We start from the raw sequence: 26057 nt of genomic DNA on the forward strand, positions 1-26057 counted from the left end.
AAAGTAATTGAAAGCTATGGTAAAACTGCAAAGGACTCCGAATTATTCCATAATTTACCCAAATATGCTTCAATTATATATTTTCTTATATTACGTATCATGTAAATGTATTTATGTATTTAAAATTACTAATTATCGCCATAAAATAAAGATAAACATAACACAAATAACATTTTAAAAGGAAAATCGCTGTGCATAACCTTATTACACTTTATACCGAAAGTTATTTGCTAGAGTCAATTTAAGACGGTTGCTGCCATCTATTGGACAATTTTCCAACAGCGGCTGAAATATAATAGAGCTTTCTTGTAAAACTTTGGGCACTTGTCTCAAAGATGGCGAGGTTGAAATAACGACTTTTAAAAATCATCTAGTCCATCTTAGAAAAGAAATGGTCCGCAAATGACAACCAAAGTGTGAGTTTTATGCTTCGTCCTTAAATAGCATTCATAATAAATTTAGTCTTAATATGAGTTTAGAGCTTATTTTATACACAAATGAAGTGTTGCCTATTCGCTAATTAATTTTGAAAATTTCCCTCTATTGCCAGCAACGACAAAAGCGATGGGATATCGTTTTGGCTGACATTTAACTTATTTATAGAAGATGTTGGCTAAAATCCCATTCGTAAAATGAAAGGAGTAAATTCTAACACTGGTTTACAATGCATTTTTTTTATATCCTTAAATACTGGCAATTGGGCAACTCTCAAACTTACCAAAAAAAAAAATCTGTAGTGAGCATTGAACATGGCGGTTTGACTCGCTCCCAACACAGTCCTTTGTAATCGTAGCAAAAAACTTGATATCAGTTTCAAATGTATGGATTTAGTTTCCGTAAGTGTTTAGTGAAAGTTTTTTAAAGTATGTAATCGTTGTCGGCCCCGCCGGTTTTCTCTTCCACGCCGGTTGAAGGCGAAAGCGAGGGAGGCCGTTCTTTGCTATCGGTCAAAGTACTTTTTTTTGAAAACCCATTAAGTTGTGGAGGATGATGGAATGGTCCAGACCCTTCTTTTGCGAAGGCATCCTTTAGAACCTTAGACCTTATTATTATTGTTGTGGCCGTTAGAAGTAAAAGAAGAAGAATAACTAAAAAAAAAATCGCATCACTTTGTTCTTTTCCATTTGGTAGTTCGTACAAAACTATTAAAACAAAACAGCCAGTAGACGCACAGAGTTTCTGTTCAAAGTTTGCAATATCTTAACTTCATTATGTCAATATTTTATTCATTCTGTTTCACTTTTTTATCTTATGCTTATCCTTGTTTTTTCCCCTTTTGTATATACTATATTGGCCAGTGGATTTATTTATATTTTAACGTCGCACAATTCTGAAACAATACACACAAAACATATCTCAAAATTTGTATTTCAAACATCTCAAAATATACAATATAAAATTAAATAATTTTTCCGAATTATGTATAAATATGTACATGACTAGCAAAAATATACAAACATTCATTTAACAAATCAGTCTACAAGATTCTATGATAGCGTTTATGAAACTAAAATATACAGAAGTGCTGCCATCTACAAATTATATTTACACCGACAACCATATTAAAAAAATAAGCTATTTGCGTTGTAACATATTTGAAATTTTCCTACTGAGTGAGAAGCAAATTTTGGCTAATTTGTAACTGCATAAAAAAAACATGTTGAGGTAGATTACAGCATTCATGGAACAATGTCCAACTGTCAATTAAAACGGCTGCCAGTACTAGCCGCCATAACATTCCATCTCACTTAAATTGTAGGAAAAACGATGAAAATCGTAGCCAAATGCCCTTCTTCGATAATAACACAGATAAGTAACCACTATAACAGTATAGTCTTAATTTCTGGAGTACATTGCCGCGCATAACCTCAACTGGAAGTCTTTGTAAAGCAGTTTGCCACCTAAAGGCACTCGGGACAGGAACATACCGGGCGACATCAAACACAAAGCTTTTCCGTTCATAAGGAACCTCGAAGAAGGTACGTCTGGTAATCCATGAACTGTGGTTATGTGCCTCAACCATTGCAATACGTGTTCTCTGGTCCACTGTCTGGGATCTATAACAAAAACCAAAGATATAAAGAATACAATCGGAATATTGGTTAGTTGCGACAGTTTTATTTGTTAATTGGTAGAAAACCAAACAATCAAATATATTTTCTGAGGCTTGAAAAAAGGGAAGATCAACAATAGACTATTCTTCAAAATTTTTTTGTAAATTATCTGACTCTTCCAGCTTTCCCTGATTAGAAAAAAACTCGATTTTAAAAGCAAAAAGAATAATACACTGAAACTGCCTTCGAATACTAGGGTATCAAGCGAGGCCACAATTTGGCTCATTTTTCTATGGTAAAATTATATATAGTCATAGTAAGTTATAGCAATATTTTATCTTTTTTAATAAATATTGCTACTAATAGTTCTAAAATACGTAGTGTATGCCGAAACACCGAAATACCGAACTGTAGACAAGAAATATGTTTACCTTTGGGAAGATTACCATCATTATCGTAGGATGCGGAAGGTGACGGTGAGTTCCTGTAAGCTGGAAATCTATCCCACTCGTATCTGATTGGTCCCTCAGCTGTTCGAAGCGCCATTTTGATCCTCCTGTTGTAATAGCCTATTTTGGACAGTTGGAGTTATGTCAGTGACACCTATAACAAAAAAATCTCTAGATTAATCTTAAGAATTGGCATACGGAATTAAGCAGAAGACAGACAAAGAAAAAAAGTATTTTTAAAAATACTAATTGTCACTGGATAAAATGATGCGACAGTGAATATTAATATTACACATGATAATTAAAAAGATGAGCAGAAATTATTTGCTGGTCGAGTAAGTTTTGACCCAGTAATTTTTACTTAACCACACATTTTCTTGTTTTGTGTGTTTATGTTTCTGTTTTTGGCTGTGAAAGCCATTCAAAAATATTCGGAGCAAAGTACACCCAATGAAAACAAGAAGTACAATGGTTTCTAGGTATGCCGCTTTTAATATAAAGGGCTATACGGGTTTTCTAGATCCGTATCTCAGTGCTCCACGAAAGTAAGTCAACGCGAAGATATTTAAATAGCAAAGTTAAAAGTTAGTCATCTTTTTACATTTTCCTATTTGCACTATACAAAGTGTTTCAAAATACATAAACCAACGCTCGACTTATCTAAAAAGAGTTCATGTAAGGGAAATGTTTAGATTTCAAGAAAAGCGGGTTAAATATTTTAGCAAAAGCCTATTTAACGATACACGAGGTTTGCACAATAGTATATTGTGTGGTAAACGGTTTAAAAAGATTACTATCTCCAAATACTTCCCATTACTCCCAAACCCCGTTGGGTAATATCCCGGAAATGTCCGAAGTAGCTCGGATCAGTGGGAAAGGAAACTGTTGTGGTAAAATGACACTTTCCGCACGCTAGATCGGTGTATAATTAGGTATTTTACAGACGGGAATAGAAAAATATTTTTGGACGATTTGGTTAAAATTTGGCAACGTAATCTAAGAGCAAATTTTGGTTTAACTTAATCAAAATTATGAATTCCAGTGCCGTCCCGGAAGGTGTTCTAACTAATAGTGTTTCTTTGAATAAGCCACTAAAAGTACAAGTTTTTTGGCTCTTTGTTTATAGTTGTTTTCGTATTTTGCCTCGTTTTCGAACTCAAAAAAAATTATTTTAAGAATATTTTATTTTTGAACCTTTTGATCACAGTAAACTTAGCTTTACAAAATTGACACCAAAGCAAATATTGCAACAAAAGAATTAAGGCTAATTGTAACCTATTTTTGGAAATTCGACGCAATGCGCTTTTCAAAGATTTTAAAGAAGACCATGAGAGGGCTCGGAAGGAAAAAATTGTCTTGACTATGAAACATCAAACAGTCCACTGGACTACACGGAATAAATTGAGCACCCTGTACAATAGGTGAAAATATTAAATACAAAAGTTTTAGCTGTTTATGCGAGCTTTCTTGACATGTAAAACAAGCTGACATCTGAAACTCAGCCTTATACTTGTCGCCAATTACCATTATAAGGGGACCCCAATTTTCAGTTTTTTGCGAATACCGCCCACACCCTGTACATTTTTGAAAATTATGAAGAATAGGGGCCTATAGCACTTAATATCATCGATATTTTCGTTCAAGAATTTTTTCGATTGCATGAACGGTTTTCGATAAACGACTTTTTCCTTGGAAACGCGATTTTTAATTTTTTTAAAATACTTCCTGACCCCCCCAGCCCCCCAGTTTCAATAGGTTAACGGGGTTAAAGTGTGCCATATTTGAAATCGATAGCTTCAAATTTCGGACACTTATCGTGTTTCATAGTGGCGTCCAAAAATACAGTCGAAAATGGTAAAAAAAAAAATGCCCGCCGAGGTGTGACGTTTTGACATATCTTGTGCACCCCATAGACTGTTGAAAAGGAGCAAATTTTGGAGCGTCTTGCTTAAACCGTTCGGAAGTTATCCTCGGAAATGTCCACCCACAGAGAACCGAGTACGGACAGATTTCATAGATTTTGCGAAAGCAATTAAACCCTATAGCGTCAGGACTGTGTCACAAGCCATGTTTTTTGTAATATTGAACACCCTGTATATACAGATTCCCATAATTTCGATTACTACTTTTTACTTTTATTCTTATTTTAATTTTTTATTCTTATCTGCGTACATTAAACCCAGTGTAAATTGTAATTACATTTCTGATTACAAAAAAAAATCCGCGACGTCGCCACTTCGTTATCCGTAAAAGGTCGACGGGTGGTATATTTATAGTGTGCTAAAAACGGTTTAAGGAAACCGTTATAGGTCTCCCACAGGGTACGGCAAAGAGCTTTGCCGCCACATGTGTCTTTTGTTGGAACACGCCCCGATTCGGCAGATCAGGATGCGACAAAAAAATATTCCCTATCGGGGCGTAACAGAACTTGACGTCCGTTATCGGATACTGATTACGAGTTAATGGTTTTTATGGTGTTTTGAGGTCGGGTTACGAGCAGAAGTGCGCGTGTGTGTTCGGAAACACGTTGTATTATCACGGTTTTCCAAATGGTACGAAGTACCGTTTCCGTGTTCTTTCGAAACAGTTTGGGCCAGAATTTAAAATGTCGGAATAAAACACGTGGCTAAAATCTTGAAAAAAATCTATGTTTTTTCAAATATCTACGCAAAATGCCAAATTTTACCCTACACGAAAAACAAAATTCTAAAAATGCATCTAAGCCTTTCTAAATTTGATATATCATTGACTTTCCTATATTATTACACAAATTGCACATATTTTTTAATCCTCCATCCAGGTATCTCTTAATTACTATTTTTAATTGCATTCTATAAGTCACAGTTTCCTTTCGGAATTGCAATAAACTTAATTCGGGTGTAAAATTTGTATAAAACTGATCAAATAATATTTTTTTTAATATTTCCTTTTATAAGCAATGTCAATTTTGACGGGTAAACGCTGATGTTGAATTGATTTATTTATTATTTTTGATACACAAATTATCCCCGAGATTAAAACTTGCCAAAACTGATTAACGAAATAGTTTCCCTTATGATACGGACTTTAATGGTGGCACAACTGATGATTTTGGTCCAGAATGAACATAATTAAAATACAAATTTTGTAAAAGGAAATAGTGAAAATGTATAATAATATTAAATAAATTTAAGTTAATAGGTACCGTTTTTTTATTCGTTCAGTAGTTTCCCACGGATCCGAGCCACTTCGGACATTTCCGGGATTTTACCGCACGGGATTGGGAGCAGTCGGATGTTTTCGGAGATATTTCCAACTCCTTGAATTTTGACGTTTCTCAATTCTAACGGTCATGTCAGTGAATGTATTCGAGTTATTTTTGCCAAAATGTACTAACGGTCGTAGAAAAAGTATAGTATCCAACACGTTCGGTAAACTTTTTAACTCACTCGCTCCGCTCGTGTCAAATAAACTCGTGAGTCAAATGCCGTTTACCGCACTTGTTGCATAATATACTATTACCGGTTTCTTCTCATAAGGTACTAAGTTCTGACAGATTTTAATGTGTCAGTTTCTCATATGGGTGATTATACTATGCAGTAGTATGCTATACAACAAGTGCGGTAAACGGCATTTGACTCACGAGTTTATTTGAAACGAGCGGAGCGAATGTTTAATAAACGAGTGAGTTAAAAAGTTTACCAAACGTGTTGCATACTATACTTTTTCTACGACCGTTAGTTTTTGGGTACATTTTCGTAAAACAACACGAATACATTTACTGACATGACCGTCAGAATTGACAAACGTCAAAAATCAAAGCGTGGGAAATATCTCCGAAAACATCCGATTGCGGTAAAATCCCGGAATTGTCCGAACTGGCTCGGATTCGTGGGAAAGGAAACTGACGTGGTAAAGTGACGCTTCCCGTACGCTAGATCGGTGGGCAATTAGGTATTTTACAGACGGGAGTAGAAAAAAACTATTACTCAAGGTTATTTTTTATATTAATATTGTTTAAATAATAGTTTTTATTAAGATTACATAGGCGAAATCTGACCTTGAAGCCACTGACATTTAACCTACCACGCCATCTACATATTTCAAATAGAAGAAAGCACGAAACATCAAAGAGGAACCTTATAACATAAATTTGATTTTTACAATCTAGTTATTACGTTAACGTTTTTAACTAAAAGCTAAAAGTTTTAACAAAAAAACATCGAAATTTTACGGTTCTATACAACGGCGTAGTGAGCGTGGCTCAGTGTCTCAGGTGCAGGTCATGAATTGATTTCCTAAATACTAATTTGTCATCCAAATATTTAGGAATGCTGGAATTTATCACAGGTTTCAAAGTGCATAAAATGTTTTGTTGATTTTTTTTGTTTTTAACCAATTTAATTTTATGAATACTCCGGATATATGGTCAAATTTTTATAAGTTAGAAGTAAAACGGCAAAAAGTATTCTGAATTTTCTGTAGCCGATAAGAGGTCACAGTGTCTAAACAAGGCAGTAAGACAAACGCGAGAGAACAAGACTACTACATAATTGTATTTTCTTGTCATACGACAATACATCAATATAGCATTTTCAAACTCATATAACACTGACGTGGGCGATATGATCCAAAATTCTTCATATTCTCATCAAAGGTGACTTTTGTAGGGCCGGCCACATAAATTTTTTTGGCTATGTTGGTGCACATGTCCCTAACATGTGTTCACAGGTTCATCCAGTTTGCACGTTTACTTTTTTTATGAGACAGAAACGCTATACATGTTTTGTGTGCTCGGCGATTTTCTGCTATCAAAAAAAAACAGGAACAAAAAATTTGCATAAAATTTTGTGTAAAAAATGGAATACGGTGTTGCAAAACACATGAAATGTTAACAGCCGCATATGGTAAGTCTACTTTGAGCAAAAGATGGCTGAGAAGACGCCTATCATGAACGTAGCTCTGGACGCCCCAGCACGTCAACAAGTGATGAAAGCGTCGAAATGAAACAAATGGAGTTAAAAAATCGTTGAATCACTATTAGAGAAATGGCTAAAAACGCCGACATCTCTATTGGCTAGTTGCAATTTTTTCCGAAGTTTTGGGCACGGAACGTGTAGCAGCAAAATTTGTTCCGACACTGTTTAATTTTGAAAAAAAGGACCGTCGAAGGGGCATCGCTCAAAAACTGCTAAACGACGTCAATGATGATACTGATATACTCACAAAGCTCATAATTGCTGACGAATCATGGGTAAATGATTATGACGTCGAAACCAAAGTCCAGTCGTCCCAATGGAAGAACCCAAAATCGCCAAACCGAAAAAGGCACGTCAAGTTCGATCAAATGTCAAGGTTTTGCTTACGGTTTTCTTTGATTATCGTGGCGTATTACATCAAGAGTTTTGACCACAATCAATCAAGAGTATTACCTCAAAGTTATGCGCTGTTTGTGAGAAGCGATACGAAGAAAACAATTCACGACTTTTGCATCACGATAATAACAAAACAACAATCATGCCTCAGCCATCATATTCACCGGATATGGCGCCCTCCGACTATTTCCTCTTTCCCCTATACTATAGGCTATACCAGAAAGTGCTTACCATAAGTGCTTCGAGGATTGGAAAAAACGTTGGCACAAGTGCATTATATCCGGGGGGATTACTCTGAAGGGGAAAACATTAATTTTGATGAATAAATAAAAACTTTTTGATAAAACTTAAAAGTCACCTTACATTTTGAGCGTACCTTGTATAGACCAAGATTTTTAACAGATTCTACAATTTGAATAGGTTTATCGTCCACATATAATTTCATCCCGGACTTGATGTTGATTGACAAATCAAATCGCTATTGTTAAAATAAGAAATATTTGTCATTTTATGATATATATAAATATTAGCAAGAGATTTTGTTAACTTACCGTAGCTTAAATTTCTTCTTTTTTCTCCTATTTATCTATAGTGGGTATGGTGTATCAAAAAAAAAAAAAACCGGCGATATGCATCACGTTAAAATGGAAACCCTTGATTAGATACCTATAATCTATTACAAAAATCAAATCGGAAATGAATACAACCCACGAAAGTGCAATAAATTTAAATAACGCTGCCTTTTTCACTCGTCCGCGCCTCCAAAGAAAGAGAAAAGAAAACGTTATTTTATTTCCCACTTGTCTGGCGACCAAATATGGAAAGGAAATCATATATAACGCGCCATCGATGATAACCTTTCGCATATATACACCCGGTTTCCTTGTCCATTACAATTGTCGTATCTACGGGCGACATCCTGTGGCAGTTAAATTATTTATCAGCCTTTTTTTATTGTTTTTTCGATACCTAGACATACGTCTCGGGGTATCGGGTTTCCCGTTTAGAACCAGGCCATAATATATTAGTTATCGGCGTTGTTTATGTTTCCTCTCGAACCACGTTACGCGGCGAACGCAAAACAAACGTGGCGGATTCCAAAAATAGCGAAAACAGGATACAACCCGCGCAACCGGAACCAACAAGCGTTTCCCCAAAGGGGAGAGGAATGCCACGCACAGGAAGGGGTGTTTCCTACGTCGCCAGAATACATCCGCAATTCGACTATTTTCAAATCGAGGGGGGTCTCTGTCGGGGGTACGACCTACACCGAGAGCAACGGTAAAGGTCAAGTTTCGACGAACGAGGAAGGCAGATGCCGTCCGTCGCACAATCGTTTCTCATTTTCCTCGATTTTTATTTTAATGTTTCGACCAGCGAACTGGATCTAAATTGAAATGGGTTCCGACAATGCAACCTATATCAATTTTTGTAAGGCAGATTTTATTTAGGAAAAGAGAGATAACTATACTAGGTAAAGGCGCCTAAGAGTCAGTTCATTAAAACGCATTCTATGTGAAACTGAAACTTTTGTCAGATAAATACACGAATTTGAGTTTAAAAAACTAGAGGTCGGCCACACGTCTGACCCAAAACTCTGTATTTTATGCTATATTTATTGACGTCTTTCTGAAAACTAATTTAAAACCAATTTCCTTGCTCGATAGGTGCAAGTGGGGCTCCTTACAAGGATGCGTTCGTTGATGATGAAAAGGGTTAAAGGTTTAAATGTGGTAAGGTCAAAAAGAATGTTGAAAAAGTAAACAGGACAACAAAATCTACCAAAAACAGGGTAAAACTTGGAACTTCGTTCACATTCTCTTGGAGTTTGTCCCGATCGCGGGTAAACCAATTCCGACCTTCGGAATGAAAATTAATAAATTGTGGGTGCCAAGAGTGGCCTGCTGGTTTCATGAACTTGCACTTCATAAGGGACTGGATTTTTTTCTGCAATAGTTGCGTACGAACTCTTATATTTATTATGCGCATTTACAAGGCTCACAATTTTTTTTTTATAGAACCTATTTTCTGTCGTATTTATGGAGAATGATAATAACGGTTTATTAGAGACGGTGTATAAGAGATTGCTTTATTTTATTGATATTTTTTGGTCAATGGGTTTGCTGGAGGGTACCTTTTAACATCATTATAATCGTTTATGGTTCTTTGAACTAGGTGGTTATTATATATTTTGACTATTGCGTATCATACGATTGCAGTAATATCTCGCGAAAGAAAGCTTTGTTTTGAGTAGGAAGAGAATTCGCACCTATTGCATATTACATCATCTGATTTTATTTTATAAATAAATAATAACTTTCCTTTAAATTGTTAAATTGATTTTATCATTTCTATGAAATGATATTTGTGTGTATTACTTAGAAAACAAAAAAAATTAAAAGTTTGGTGAAAACTATATTGACAAATAAAGTAAATAAAGAACGACAACACCCCATTCTTCCATTTATATAAATGAACAAGAGAAAGACAAAAATACCAGGTTGCAGTCTTTCTCTATTATAAAATTTGCCTCCCTTTTTTATCACGCTGTTGCTAAATCAATTTTTGAGTTTGTCTAATTTTCCTTTCCTTTTTCTGTTGGAAGTTTATTGTAACGCAAATTAGTCTCTTTCTTCACCTGGAAATGTGTTAGACATTGTCACTTTGCCACACCGTCAATTTTAAATAAAAACATTTAAAACTAAAAATTGAGCACGCATATTAAACCAGAACTAGTTTGTTCTCATCTATAGAATGCACGTTCTAAACCTATACAATTGTTTACTAATTAGCACAAGAAATCTTTCTAAAATTGTAAGCTAGTTATAATTGGAACTATAAGACCGTTCTCAATTTAAGAGAACTCTCCATAACCTAATATGCTTCGGACGCTCCTCTATTTAATGCGTATTTCATCTTTAATTAAGCAGCTAAGATGGCAGGCCAAAGCCAGGCTAAGAAATTCGCCGACCAACCTTACATCATACCTGCCACGCTACAAAAGGAAGGCCGTAATAATAAGGGTAGGTTACGTACTCTCAGATGCATCTAAGCCCAATGAGAGAAGAAGAGGAGCAAACAGTTGTTATGCCAATATCAAGAACTATCGAGAATAAAATTTCACCTTCTAGATGACCAGAGGGAACGAACTACACCAAGGTGCCAGTGGAGAAAGGAACCTAGATAAAGCTCTGTAACTGTGGCGAGAGTCAATTGCTATCTCGCCCAATTTGAATTTTGCTCATCTAAGATTCTTGCACTTACTTAAGGAAGGCCGTAACAATAAGGGTAGGTTACGTACTCTCGGATGCATCTAAGCCTAATGAGAGAAGAAGAGAAGCAAACAGTTGTTATGCCAATATCAAGGACTATCGAAAGTAAATTTTCATCTTCTAGATCACCAGAGGGAACGAACTACACCAAGGTGCCAGTGGAGAGAGGAACCTAGATAAAGCTCTGTAATTGTGGCGAGAGTCAATTACTATCTCGTCCAATTTGAATTTTGATCATCTAAGATTCTTGCACTTACTTGTTTTTGATCTCTTAGGTGCTATATTACATTATTTTTGTAAATAGAGTGTAGTAGTAGAGTGTGCAGAGTAGAATGACCAATGAGGAACCCATTTTTAACTTTCTTGAATCGTCCCGTATACACGCGTCATATGAATGAGGTCTCGTCCCCTCTCCCTCTGTGCATTCGTCTTAAAGACGACGGAAGCACAATTGTCTAACGAGAATGGCCTTAAAACGATTTTCCCTGCTTGGAAGCCGCGAGAGAAAACACAATAGAATTGCAAAAATTGATTTCTTCCTTCCTCTGTGAATTTTTCGTGCGCCGTTCGTTTGTTTTGCGTACACAGTGGCGTATTTAACGGCCCGACCGTGCGTTTCGTTATTCCAAACGAATAAATTAAGACGTTTCGTCGGTTTCCGGTCTTGACGAGAGGGTTCCGTGTCGTAAAAGGGGTGACGCGCCGCCACTGGCGCAAAAAGACCGTATCGCCCCGCATAATGTTTAGTAATTAAGACGGAACGTCTAAGTAAATTTGCTTATTATAAATATAAATACAGGATATCCTAAAAAATAATAGTTTATTATAATACAATGAACAAAAGAGGCAATTTTAGATGTCGGTGTGCGGGGTATTAATAATGCATAAGCGTCTTCCTTGTTTTGTTGTTGTTTCACGTACCCAGGCGGGAGGGAGGTGTTTCATTTATTCACAGTAATTTGATTTTGTATTATTAAAATTACCACCAATTTCCACTAAATATCTCTGTAATTACTACGGCTTGCTTCAATCAATTAAACAACGCCAAGTAAGTAGAGAAAACTTTTTAAATGTTATATTTATTAACCTACATTTCGAGAATAATATATACAAATAAAATTAACAAGAAAAAAAATATCAAAGTTAAAGCAAATTAAAAATTAGTGCACTAGACTTTATTCTGTTTTAAAACGCCTGTTAAAAATAAATAAATAAAATAAAACAGGCGATATAAACAAATCTTTGGTCAACTTTGATATTCAAAGCCTGTATTTGACAATAAATGTTCAGGCTCAGAGAAAATTTCTCCTAAAATGTAAGTTATCAAACCAAAAAAAGGATTATTTCTAAACTCAATCTTTTTTGTTTTTCATTAATACTTCTACGTTTCTTCAGCAGTCACACTTTTTTTGCCAATTAAAAATATCATTAATTTTCGTATGGACTTATTAAGTTCTCGACTTGTCTTTAGAAATCAGACGTTTTTTACACTTATTACCACAATATTTTCTTAAATTACCCCTAAGGCAAAGGTAAAGGAACCATAGTTATATTTTAAGAAGTATACTTAATAATCTGCCATAGAGCCCCTAGGTGGTACTATAAATTGATAACAAAAAAAAAATTAATTCAATAAACCTGGCGATAACTAGTCATACACATAGTTTTCGAAAAAATTACAATAACTTTAAAACGGAGCAAAAGTGCTTTCTTACTGACCACTACATTTTAATTTTTTTTTAAGAATCATCTTTTGTACTTGATCAATATCGGTAGCTCAAGTCGCAATTTACCACTTCATTTATCGAACAAATCTTATTTTTATGTATATATCACAATAACACCAAGACAAATTTAATACTTTAAAGGAATTGATTTAATATTATCTTTTGGGCAATAAGATTTCAGGAGGTAATCAATAAAAGATATCAAGTAAATAATGGTTTTTAAAAAAAAATTAATATAAGTTACAAACGAACTTATTATAATTTAAACCAGGTAAACATTTAGTACAAATTTGTTTTTCATTATAAAAAATCACTTCCTGAAGCTATTCGCGAAATGAAGATCGCTGTGCATAAAAAAAACTGTATTTTAAGAAGTAGTCTGTGAAACGACGTGTGAAACAACACGAACAAGTAGACCAACGCGCATTGTCAGCCAATTAACTACGAGATATGAAATCACCGTAAAAGAAAAACGGAAATTTATGTACCGACATAGTGATTTAAAAAAAATACCGTTTGCATTTTTCATTACAAATTTTTTAATTTATGTAACATATCGAATACAAGTTCACACGTCGTTATGACAAAACAAAAGAAAGCAATTTTTAGAAGAAAAAATAAAAAATGAACTCTATATCTCTCGAATTCGAACGGTTCCGGTAATATGGATCTTCTGTGGCAAATTTTAATTAGACTGAGACGGGTATAGTAATTGGGATTCTTTGTAACACAAATTAATATTAATGGCACATGTTTGGGTTTTTTTGGGGGTACTTTGGGGAAATCGTTTTATTCGTTCATACTTCTTCTTTGAATTAAGTAGTCGTGATATATTTTGTGCTTCAACAAAAGTTTTTTTAATTATTTTTTTTATTATTTAATTAAATACATAATCCCCTTTTCAAGAAATAAAAACTATTGGTTAAATTTACCTACACGGATGTATTTTATTTCTTTCTTGAAATAATATTTCTGACAAAAACACTACACTGATATATAATTTTTCTTTAAACGTTAGAAAGACTTAAACATTTTGAATTTTTAATTATCAAAACTTATATGTACTTTTTTCTAATGCTTTTCAATAATTTAGGTTATTATAAATTGTATTTTGTACAAATATAGTAAGAAAATATTGTTTGATCATCATAATATATTTTTTATATAATTTAGATCTGATCAAAGATTGATTAATAAGAAGTTTTGTTCCAACTTACTTACTACAAGGAAAACTTAAAACTATAGTTCTTCTCAACAGCAATCCTTAGATTATAATTACTTAGATACTTAATTATGTGTACATTCTAGTAGCACTTAGATACTTTAAATACTTCTTTTAATATTTCGGTAGAAATAAAGAAACAAAATGATTAAGAAAAAGACAACAGCATTATTTTTCTATCACAAATAATAATAATAATAATAATAATAATAATACTTGTCTATAAATTGTTTTATGTTAGTTGATCATTTTTCATAAGCTCAGAGTTCGTTTCGCTTTCCAATAACTTGCAAGCGTTAAAAGCGAAGCTACTCACCAGAAATAGGACTAATTACAGTTTTTCTTTACGCCGCCGCACCGTTCTACGTACGTAATTGCGCCCAATTAAAACGTAATTAGTATTAAATAAAATGACGCTTCCGCGCTCAGACTTGCGGTGGTTCGCCGAGTAAATTGGCAATTTTCTCCTAAAATACTGCTAACGTAACGTACGAGTTCACTTCGCGTACAAAAATACCGTTTCCGAGTAGAAATTGAAGTGATCGTTGTTATTCCGTTTACTTTTCGATCCGTTTATCTACTACCGGCGACCCTCGACGAACCCACTCAACAGTCAAAACTGACGTCACGACATTTCTGTACCACCTCATCATCAGGAAACGATTGTTTATTGCAATGTTTATACGGGCGAGGTACTTAAGACGCTGCGCACACAAACAAAAAGCCATTTTCGATACTTTTTAAGTGTATCCTGTTTGGCGTTTCCGCTTTTTGATGTTTGGTTTATCGTAAATCTGTCGATGTTCAACCCACATCTTATCGGTCGGATATTACATAAAGTTCACGCTTCTCCCCCTACACGACGTCAAAAGCCGTACCGCTCCAGTGATAATATAAAATTAACCCTCTTAAAGTGAAATAAAAGAATGGCGCAGGCGCATATCATTCAATACTGGCAGGGTTTCTCGGTAACCAGTAGATATAGGATTTTGACGTTTTCACGGCTCCATGTCAGGTTTTCGTATAACTTTCAATGCCGTAAACAGAATTGTGCTGCCTTGTTTCGTTCCCGAGATATAGGGTAAAATAGAAATGTTGGTGTCTGGTTCGTTCTCATATTTCATGTAAGATAGAAATACCAAAAAAATAAAAGTGCCGCAGATAGATATTAAAAATGATGTATAATGGCACTTCTCACGTAAACTATCCCTGGCTATGGAATTATTGGTATAAGTATCTATAACGAAAATTAAACAAAATAAAAAAAAATAATAACAATTTATTATTATCAATTAGTGCATTTTCGAAGGACTATACTGTAATTCGATGGTATTTAATTTAAAATTCCTAGATATCTTATTATGGTAAATATAACATAATATATAAAATAAAATATTGATTTTTCGTATATGGCAATACCAACATCTACAAACGGTTTGTCTAAAAAAAATTGTTAACTACACCACTGGACACGTAAAAATATGTACCTATTTTTTTTTGTATCTTACAGTGTCCGAAATATGACACCAACCCAAAAAGCGAAAAATTTAATAGTGTACAGGCTGTTTTTTGAAACTATCTGGTAACAATGCTTATGGTATTTGAAAACACATAACTGAATTTGTTGAAATCGGATAAGAATACTTATGCTCAAGCAAAAAGAACTACGAATACGTAACTCATTTTACAACTTCACAAAGTTCTTCTACAAACAAGACTGAAAGTTAATGTGAGAATTGATTTCGCGTTTAATAAAATTCTTACCTATTGGCAACATTTTCTTTTATGTTATTTTGAATGTCAACGGTTGGGCTGGTCTGCGCCAGCAGCGCCAAACGAATATGGTCGGCAAAAGCATGGAAAATACCTTTAATATTTTCTAACACATAAGTTGTATAGACCAAAAATAATACTGGTCCTTCACGAACCCCGGTCGGAACAAGTACAGTGAAACTGAAGCTACTATTTGCACCAACTGTCTTCTATTACTAACATAATTACCTGTTTTACCATGCTTTGTTATATTGTATCTCTTTCAGATTTTCTAGCATCATCTGTACGATTTGGACAACGCTCCATTGGTCGAGCTCGTTAGTGAGCCAAGGCGGTTTCGATTTTTTTTAATTGTTCTAAATTGGATACGCTATATTCTTTTGACACTGAGATCACCTTTTCGTGGGTGCCCGCGCGGTCAGAACCTCGATAAACGAGTCATTTGACCCCGGCAACGACGAATTCTCGGGATGTAGTAGGCGAGATACCCAAACCTGTTTGTTTTGGGTATCTACCGCGCCCGTGAAACATTCCACTCCATGACCCATATATATGACCAGTTACCACGACTAAGTTTAGAAACATCGCTCTTCCTGTTTTAAAAGCTTTAGTTCTTCGTACTTAGTAAGCGTAAAACCGCACTTAAGGACGCATACTTAAAATAGTCATTAGCTATAAATAACAGCTTCTGTGCCGATACGTAGGGTATAACACCCAGTTATTGGCAGCTTAACGACACACCAAAATATTTGTAGTTTTTATAAAATTATAAGTAAAGCAATCCATTTATCATTTTAACTACGAATTCTGCAAAGAATTTTTAATAAATTTAAAACATCACATAGCTTAATTTAAACAAATAAATTTTGTAAACTTAGTGTTGCTTTATTCCAGTTATTAATTTTTAATCTTGGTAAACTGACATAGGTACAAAATTAAACTGATATGGTTTTATGTATTTATGATTTTTTCAACTTTGAGCACCTCCAGTCTTTCGGCAAAAAAAAAATTAAATTGAGTAATAATCAAAAATTTAAATGGAAGATTTTTTTACCTATATTTAATGTTATGCAGTTATTGGTAATGGCGCCAATAATGCAATTAAAAAAAAACAAATGCATAAAATAAATAAAAGTAGGAACAGTTTGCTTTGAAGCCTGTAGATTTAGAAAAACTTGCCATTGTTTTATTAACATGCATATTATAAACGCCATGCCGAAGCAGGTCAAAATACATAACTTATGACTTATATAAAGTCAGGTATAAAGTAACGGTAAAGTATAAACTTTAAATATTTATTAAATGTAATAACAACAATATCAGAATCCGTAGATAGAAGACTTTATGTTAGTTTTAGCTGACATTTAATTTTAATAGAAATAATTTCTTTTTCAATTTTTGATTTCATAGGAAATAAACGGATCAAACAATTTAATACATGGTGGTCGCATTTTAGTTTTTAGACCACGCAGAATATGTCATAAAGGGTAACTTTTTCTCATTAAAGAAGTTTCCTATGAATCTTACTTTACAAAAATGTGAATAATAATAAAACATGGATGATTTTGTCAAAACTAAAGGTAGCTTACTCTTAAGCAAAGTTAATTTTTATCGTGGACAGATGCAATTAGATTTCCGAACGTAGTTTTTAAATCTTATCATCTGTAGATATTAAAAATAAAGGTAGTTCATTTTTTTCGCAACGTTCGTATATGGGACAAACGATTTAATATCCGACCGTTTTGTTTTATGTTTTAGATAATAATAATAGTGTTTATAATTCCAAATTAAACATTGCATATGCAAGAGTAAATATAACAACATGCAGTTGCACAGGTTACGCAGGAGGGAAGGTGCTGTTGATGACAATTAAAGCAAATAAACAAAATAAACATTAATGACTCTACAGAAAAAAGAAACGAGAAATGCTAAGAAAAAGACGGGAGGAGGTAGATGTTTTGTCGCACATCAATCAAAATAAATGCCAAAGTAAATGGACTAATGGATATAGTAACATCATTTATTTTATAATTAATTTTAAAAGCTTCCTGGTAGGAAAAATAGTTTTTAAAAACTCTGTTCTTAGGTGCAGTTAACAAAGGTTTTCGACGGATATTTATGTTACGAAAGTCCATACGATTACGTTAGTTTTTCATTAAGGTAGGGTAGACATTGCAATTTACTTTTCTTAAAAAATAGACATACTAAATGCACTTAATGGAAAACGTATTGTGTAAGGGTGTTTAATCCGACAAGACCATGGAGGTGACCAGACGTGGAGGTGACATAACGGTGTACCTCCAGAATAACTTTGAAGTGAAATAATTCGTATTAACTACTTATGATAGTGGCTTACTGGAGAGCCTTTTAGTAAGTTTAAAAATTAAAAATTGTAACTTACTTGATGTGTTTTACCGGTTAAGAACAATGTGTAGTGTGAGTTAATCGCAAAATATCATGGTAAGTGTTGGTTTGGTTATGTAATTAATACAGATTTCATTTCACATCAACACTTTTTTGAGGGTTATATTTGGAGTCGACCGAGTCCAAGCAAAAATTCCTTGGGGATTTGCACAGCATTAACTGGGACAATGTTAATTACATTAATAACATTGACGAAAAGATTTTTGATTTTGTACTACCTTCTCAAGAACGTATAAGCAGAATCATAAAACAGATGAAATCAAATGCTGCCGGATATGACGATATTGCTTTACTTATAGTCCTACTGAATCACATTACTCACATCATAAATGTTTATTTAGAGACTGGCTACTTTCCATCCATATGGAATGGTTTCCCCAATTCCGAAGCTTGCTTCTCTAACCGGCGTCAATGATCTTAGACCCCATTTGATATGTCTAAGGTGGTCACAAATTTAACTCAATTAATTATAACGGAGCAAATCTTATTTTGGATCTTAAAAGTCTCTTTCAATATAATGAAAAACGCAATCTTTAGCTAAATTATAAAAAACACAAATTATGCTATTTGCTCCCCCTGTAACCACAAAAAGACGAAACGCTATATGCAGATAAACATATACTGAATTTTAAAATAAGAAAAAAACTCTCTGCAACATGCATCCTTTCTAACCGTTGCTCATAAAACCAAATTACAGGAAATCCATGCCCGATTCCTTTATGGTTCGAAAAAGTTTGATCGTATATAAGAAAAAATATTTGCGTCGAAATGGCTCAAAACTAAATACCTGTTTTAATTTTTACTCGCAATTGTTGTATTTAAGGTTATGACATATTTTTTACCAACGTACCTAAAAAATCATTTGGTTTTGGGTATGAAATTCAGAATGCTCCTTAAGGGCGAAGAAAAATTCTGGATATACCGCAGCATAATGCTTGCAAATTTAGACGCTGCTTTAGCTATATTGCCATTAAGCTTTATAATAATTATAATAAATATTTTGTATCCAGCTTAGTTCTAGTATTTTAGACACAAATTAAGTTACATTTAATGGAATTATAAAAATCTCTGTCCTCAACGAATTAGTATTTTACCAATAATGAATTTTTCGACTCTCATTATAGCTTATTAATGTAAAATTCAGTTAGCGTTGAGTAGCTAAGAATAAGATCGTAAGCTAGACTTCGCCGTGTGTAACTATATTAGTTTGTATTAATTAATTTTGTCTAAAACTTGCGCGATAATTTAAAATATCTCAATTAAAACTATTATTATTATTATTTTACTATATTATTATATTCATTATTATTATAATAAAATATTCATTATAAAATTTTATATTTTCCGCTAAATCGTTTTCGCATTTACCTCAACGCGGATTAAATACAAATGGACTCCGTCCGTTTCTCGTTGGTTCATCGACACTGACCCGCCGCGACGGCCCCCCAAAAAAAAAACCGAACCGCCGAAACTCGCACCACCCGAAATAGCATAGCCGGAAAAACAGACGCACGGTGCGTATATATACGAATGCGCGCGCGCCGCAGAAAGGACGCCAGCGATTCGACAGGATATCCGTATCCTTGCTTACATAAAAGCCTCCAAAACAGGAAAAGGAAACATATTATCACCGATTTTCAATTGCCATTATCGTTCCTATTCAGTATCGGTACAAATGCAAAAATCCTGCACGCGTTTTCTGACCGACGCCGTTTCGTTTTTCCGGCGACATTGTATACGCGATCGCGGCCCCGAAAATCGAAATTCGTCCGAGTTAAAGAGCTGCCCGCATTTCCAATCAATTTGAAGGGAAAAGACAAACCCAGCTGAGAATGCGGCCCCACTGAGTTTTATTTATTGTTTTATGAAAATGTCACATAGACATGTCAATAAAAATCGATGAAATTTTCAAATAAATTTATTGTTTGTGGTAAGTTTTCCCAGGATAACTCTACCTCAGTCTTCTAACTATCACGAGAGCTATCATATCTGTACTTGGTCAAAATGCAATAAGTATGATGATCTTGCGGGCCAGGAGAAGTAACAAGCGTCCCGGAAAAAATTTCTAGTGGCTGCAGCGGTATGTGATCTAGCATTTTACTGCTGAAAAATTAGATCCTAGAGGTGCTGAAGGCAGGACAGCGCAACATAATGGATGTTTTTTTTCGATGTATAGAACTTTAAGTTGGCATTACTGTTCAAGATGGCGACCGATTTAACACCTGTCAAGTGATTTATTCTCAGTTTGGTTTGGCAATTCATCATGAATAGACTCACGCCTGAACAACGCTTGCAAATAGTGCAATTTTATTTCGAAAATAATGGTTCTATGCGGAATACGTATCGCGCACTACGTCAATTTTATCGTCGACAAAATCGTCCATCAGAGCAGTTAATTCGATTAACCATGGAACGTTTTCGCACCACGTTTACTCTTATTGATTCCTCGCATCCCCAGAGACGCCGTACGGTGCGTACAGAAGAAGCTATTGCTGCTGTAGAGCATAGCATTGAGGAAGACCCGAATGAGTTCATCCGCCATCGAGCACAAGAATTGGATCTGTGTCCATCCACTTTATGGAAGATTTTGCGGAAGGATTTTGGTTACGTGCTTACAAAATCCAACTCGTGCAAGAATTGAAGCCAAACGATCACCAAGTAAGGCGTACATTCGTCGAATGGTTCCCGATTTTCATAAGAGAATTTTGTTTAGCGATGAAGCGCACTTCTGGTTGAATGGCTACGTTAACAATCAAAACTGCCGCATTTGGAGCGAAGCTAATCCTCAAGTGTATGTCGAAACACCGTTACATCCAGAAAAACTGACTGTTTGGTGCGCTTTATGGGGCTGGTGGAATCATTGGTCCGTACTTCTTCAAAAACGATGATGGCCAGAACGTTACAGTCAATGGTGATCGGTATAGAGCTATGATTACTACTACTACTGGAAGGCAACATTCGCCGTGTTATTGCCGATATACGGCCACAAATGTTGGAAAAAGTCATCGAAAATTGGACGTCCAGATTGGACTACATTCGCGCCAGCCGTGGCGGTCATATGCCAGAAATCATATTTAAAATGTAATGCCACAAGATTCTCTTTCGGATAAGTAAAATTCATGTCAATCGAATAATCTATCGTTGTTTTATTGAAACTTAAAGTTCTATACATCGAAAAAAAACAACCTACATAATATTTTGTTAATGTAATATGAAGCGTTCATGTTTCTGTCCAAAAAAACTATATGTTGCAACTGTTCTTACACTGTGGTCTAATTTTTTTCTGGTCTTTTCTCACTTCGCAGGCAAACTCTTCTACGAGTATGATAAGTAAGGTCACAAACAAAAAGCCTGACTCGTTACGATTCTACTATGTGCCAGACGTAGTGGATAATGGCAATACCAACTAAGAACAGTATGACTATAGCCCACAGGCTGTAATTATTGGAAAATTTGATCCCATCAATATCCGTCAACCCGTAGGTACCTTGCACTCGTTGTTTAATTTTAATTTTTCATAAAAAAAATAGACATTTTGTAGACAGTGTGTATTTGCTTAGGCAATTAATTTTTAAAAGTGCATTTAGAACTTTTTCAATAGCAATTATTGATCTGTTATTCACTTTTCCACAAGGTGACTTCAAAACTAACGAACGTTTGAGTAATTGGATTTCCCTATAAATATTTTTGAATAAGTATTATGCGCGGTACAAGCGTTAACGCAATCATTTTCGCTCGCTTTATAGCCGAAACATTAATATGATGTGGAAATAACCGATTAGGAGCACACTTCGGTGACAAGCAGGTTTTTAAAAAAGAAATTTCTCTACATCGCATTTAATTTCATATGGTATATCGTGCATATGAACGAAGAACTTCTTTTAGCAATGATTTAAATGAATTGACGAATGCCACAGACGAAACAAAATAGCACAATTATCGATAATTCGGTAACAATGATGTCATTTCTATCGCATTAAAAATTCTGAGAACCCGGTTATTACGCAGCCGGGATGTCAATAACCAAAAGAGGAAATTGACGATTAAAAGCGAATCGAGGATATTGCATATGTACTTATCTATTACAATCGCATTTTATGAAGAAGAGATTACGAATCAATTCCAACAACTGCCAAACGAAATCGAGTGTATTATCACTCTCTGTTATCTCGTAATCAAAAGCCACCTGGGCACCTACTACGCACAAGCAAGCTGACGTTTAAGCGACAAATCTGGAATATTTCAATTTAATTTATTTCTGAAAGGAAAACATACAAAACAGGACTTTTTAAACTTCAAAAAGCTGGGGCGTTTTTTGATTTCTATGCTGTATTTTTGGAAAGGTAATTTTTGAAAAATTAAAAATATTATATTTATTGGCACTACTATATTTTAACGCGAAAATTTGAAACGGTAACAAAAATCCATGTTCGGTTTTTACCATTTACAAGACATTAATTTTCTGTTCTATATAAGTTTGGTTTATAATTCAAAAATAGAAAACATGTAACCAAAATTATCTAAACCACTGTAATTGAAGGATAAGTTAATGATTGAAGATATCCTATCCAAACTAACCAAAACTAAAGAGGTTATGAAAATAGTTTTACAAAAAGTAGTACGCTGTCGCGAAAACCGCTAAAAATAACCGAGGTGCCCCCAAAAGTACGTCATTTAGAAAGAGGAGTTCCCTTGTAAAAGTATCCAGTTTGACACGCCAGCTTTTGTATCTATATTTTCTGTATCTAATAATAAAACTAGATGGTGACCGTAGTTAAAGTTGATTTTTTTTTGTATTCTGTATTCTAGAGTAAGATCAATTCAAACCAATTGGTAACCGATAATCTAACGGGATATATAGTAATAAAAATATTAAGTATTTTTTCCCAACCTAGTTTTAAATCTGAGAAAGGTTTACTAATAGCATTTTGTTAGCTGCCTTCGAGTACCGACAAAACTTCTAAGTTCAATAACAGTTGCTTTACATAAATGTTGAATGTCATTGCGTCCGCGGCTGGGCCATATTTTAAAAAATAAACGTGACAACAAAATTTGAAAAAAAAAACAAGTCAAACAGCAAAGACACAACAATCATAAAAAATATTTTTATTTACACCTATGCACTGGTCAAGCATGCGCAACGCGTCACTCCCATTAAACACCATTCCGACCCATTTCCTACTTTAGTCACTGGTAAGTAGTGTTGGTATTGTCATTCATGAAAGTCGTATTAATGAGTGACTTAACAGAATTCTAATTGTATAAAATAATCTTTGGAGGTTAAAAAATTTTAATGAAAAGGTAATTTCAAGAAGTAAACTTAACTGAACATTATTAATTTCAAAAATCAATGCCATGTAAAATGTATGGGGAATGGTATGCGTTATACATTATTGTTAGCGTCAAATCCGCATTCATATGGTCTTCCTTTTTCTCGGTCAATTAAAGATTTAGTGAACGAATATTGATTAGTAGTAATATAGTTACTACTTTGATGTTTATAAACAATTATAAACTTTATGCCACATGTATTAGATTTTGAATTGAATTGCATTACGTGAATGTGTTAAAATCGATGGGTGAACACATCAACCATACATTATTCTTTACTTAAGTGCGGAAGATTTTTCTATTGATATAAACATTTTTTTTCAAATGAGTTTAAGTCAAGCTCTGAAGAAGCCAACAGGATTATTGGCGAAACGTCAGCAATTTCGACTAAGCAAAAACCGACGCAGGAGGAATCCAGAAGTGTTGTAAAATGCATGATTTAAACATCTTCATGTCGAAACTCGATTTTATAGAATTAAAATCAAATATTGGGTAAGCACATATAAACATAACGTCCCAAAATCTAAGACGAAAAATTTACCTTTGATGCTCCAAGACAATGCGACGCGTCGAAAAAAATCAAAGCTCCTCTCGGATCTTCAAAATAAAACCGAAATCTATAAAAGCGCGAACTGATTCTGACACACTGCGACTACGACGTCTGAACCCAACCGCCACGTGCAGCAGACTGACAGTTGTTTAAAAACAAAACGAACTCGGCAGCGTGATACTCGAACGTCGGTCATGATGGTGGGGATGAGACTTCTGCCACGAGCGACCGGGCTCGATGGACCGCATATTTTCGTTCAAAAAACCGCCCTGTCGAGGAAATTGGGGGTGTAACGGAAACGCAGATGGGTCCCGATCTTCTACGAACCGGTAGTTTGCTATATTTATTCTTTCGTAGTTGGCCGGCGAAAAGAAGCATCCATCGACTTAGCGACGGTGAACAGACAATCGGAATAGGCCGCTGGGAATTTCCGCGGCCTACCGCGACGGGATCTCGCCTTTCGCATGTTAAACGATTCACACGAAAAATTATAACGAGAGTTTTTGTTCTCGATTCCGGTGGTTGTTGGTCGAGGAAACGTGAACAGATTTTCAAACGCGAAAGTAGGAAATACCGCAACGCATATCGAGTTTCGTCGCGGAATTTTACCTACTTTGTAATATTATATGGCAGAGAAGGCTGCTGCTGCTATTGCCCGACACACCGTTGAAAAAATACAAATTTTTAGTCAATTACAAATTATATAGAATATCTAAAGTTTTAGGGCCAGTCCCATCCAACCTGAACTTAAATCTGAAACGACTAGGGGACAACTAACTTTTAGGGACAGCTAGTTTCTCGACTTTCCATTGCTAATAAATAAAGGGTGATTCAATAAGAGTTTCCACATTAAAATAATAAAAATAACTCGGAAGAATATAAAAATATACAAACATTTTTATTTGCCATTTTAGATTAGTGTATTACAATTAGGTATGAAAGATGACGTCATTCAAATGACCCCAGCGACTCATGTGGCATGACGTAATTCGTTTATTGAAATTTCTTTTTGACACAATTCAGGTTCTATGCCGGCTATTTCGCGTCTAATCTCCTGTTTCAACTCTGGAATAGTGTTTGGTTTATTTCTATACGCTGTGCTTTTTAGATACTCCCAAAAAAAATCTAGGGAAGTAAGATCACATGATCGCGGCGGCCAATTGATATCGCCGTTACGTGAGATAATCCGACCAGGAAACTTGCCCCGCAGCAATTGCATCGTTTCTCTGGATGTGTGACAAGTGGCTCCATCCTGTTGGAACCACAAATCTTCAATGTCCATACCTTCCAACTGCTCCCAGAAAAAATCATATATCATGTTTCGATAGCGAACACCATTAACCGTAACAGCGTTCTCCGCATTATCCTCTAAAGAAAAAGGGCAAATTATTCCTCCCCACCAAAATGCGCACCAAACAGTCACTTTTTGAGGATGCATTGCTTTTTGAACAATCTCTCTTGGATTTTCTAATCCTCAAATACGAGCATTGTGTTTGTTTACAAAGGCACCAACGTGAAAATGTGCCTCATCGCTAAAGATGATTTTCGTTGAAAAATGAACCCCTTGTTCTCGTATCCATTCTGCAAACACTCGGCGCTATTGATGATCTCGAGGTTTTAACTCCTGAGTTATTTGAACTTTATATGGGTGTAGATGCAAGTCTTTTGTTAAAATTCGCTGTGTGGTTGAATACGTAAGGCCCACTTGCTGCGATGCATGACGAATCGATGTGTTTGGATCTTCGGCTACACTTTCGCGGACAATGGCAATATTTTGATCTGACCGACCTGCACGAGCACGTTGAGGGACTTTGAGGTTACTTACAGATCCAGTTTGCTCAAATTTTTGAACCACATTCCAAATTGTCCTCTCAGAAGGTCTATTTTTCGCGCGGAAAAAT

General features: G+C 34.9%; 1 protein-coding gene across 2 annotated transcripts; it reads right to left on the minus strand.

Moving 5' to 3' along the window:
- Positions 1-1364: 1364 nt before the first annotated feature.
- On the minus strand, positions 1365-24289 carry LOC132696874 (transcription factor ETV7-like). 2 transcript variants are annotated; one of them, XM_060661967.1, is made up of 3 exons: positions 19644-19763; positions 2486-2657; positions 1365-2057 (listed from the first exon to the last, which is right to left on the minus strand). In XM_060661967.1, the coding sequence occupies exons 2-3, from the start codon at positions 2598-2600 to the stop codon at positions 1837-1839; spliced, it is 336 nt and encodes a 111-aa protein (XP_060517950.1). In that variant the 5' UTR covers positions 2601-2657; positions 19644-19763; the 3' UTR covers positions 1365-1836. The 2 variants fall into 2 exon arrangements, with proteins under 2 accessions (XP_060517950.1, XP_060517949.1); XM_060661966.1 differs by lacking the exon at positions 19644-19763 and adding an exon at positions 24148-24289 and having other exon boundaries at positions 1366-2057.
- Positions 24290-26057: the final 1768 nt, after the last annotated feature.

This window comes from Cylas formicarius, unplaced genomic scaffold (genome assembly GCF_029955315.1).
Source record: "Cylas formicarius isolate icCylForm1 unplaced genomic scaffold, icCylForm1.1 PGA_scaffold_1__22_contigs__length_36826433, whole genome shotgun sequence".
Taxonomy (NCBI): Eukaryota; Metazoa; Arthropoda; class Insecta; order Coleoptera; family Brentidae; genus Cylas; species Cylas formicarius.

What these genes read in the sequence shown, in the direction of transcription:
- LOC132696874 (XM_060661967.1), bottom strand. Translation starts at nt 2,600, where the DNA reads ATGGCGCTTCGAACAGCTGAGGGACCAATCAGATACGAGTGGGATAGA. An exon ending in TGATGGTAATCTTCCCAAAG is followed by an intron (nt 2,058 to 2,485) that starts GTAAACATATTT and finishes TTTTTGTTATAG; the next exon opens with ATCCCAGACAGTGGACCAGA.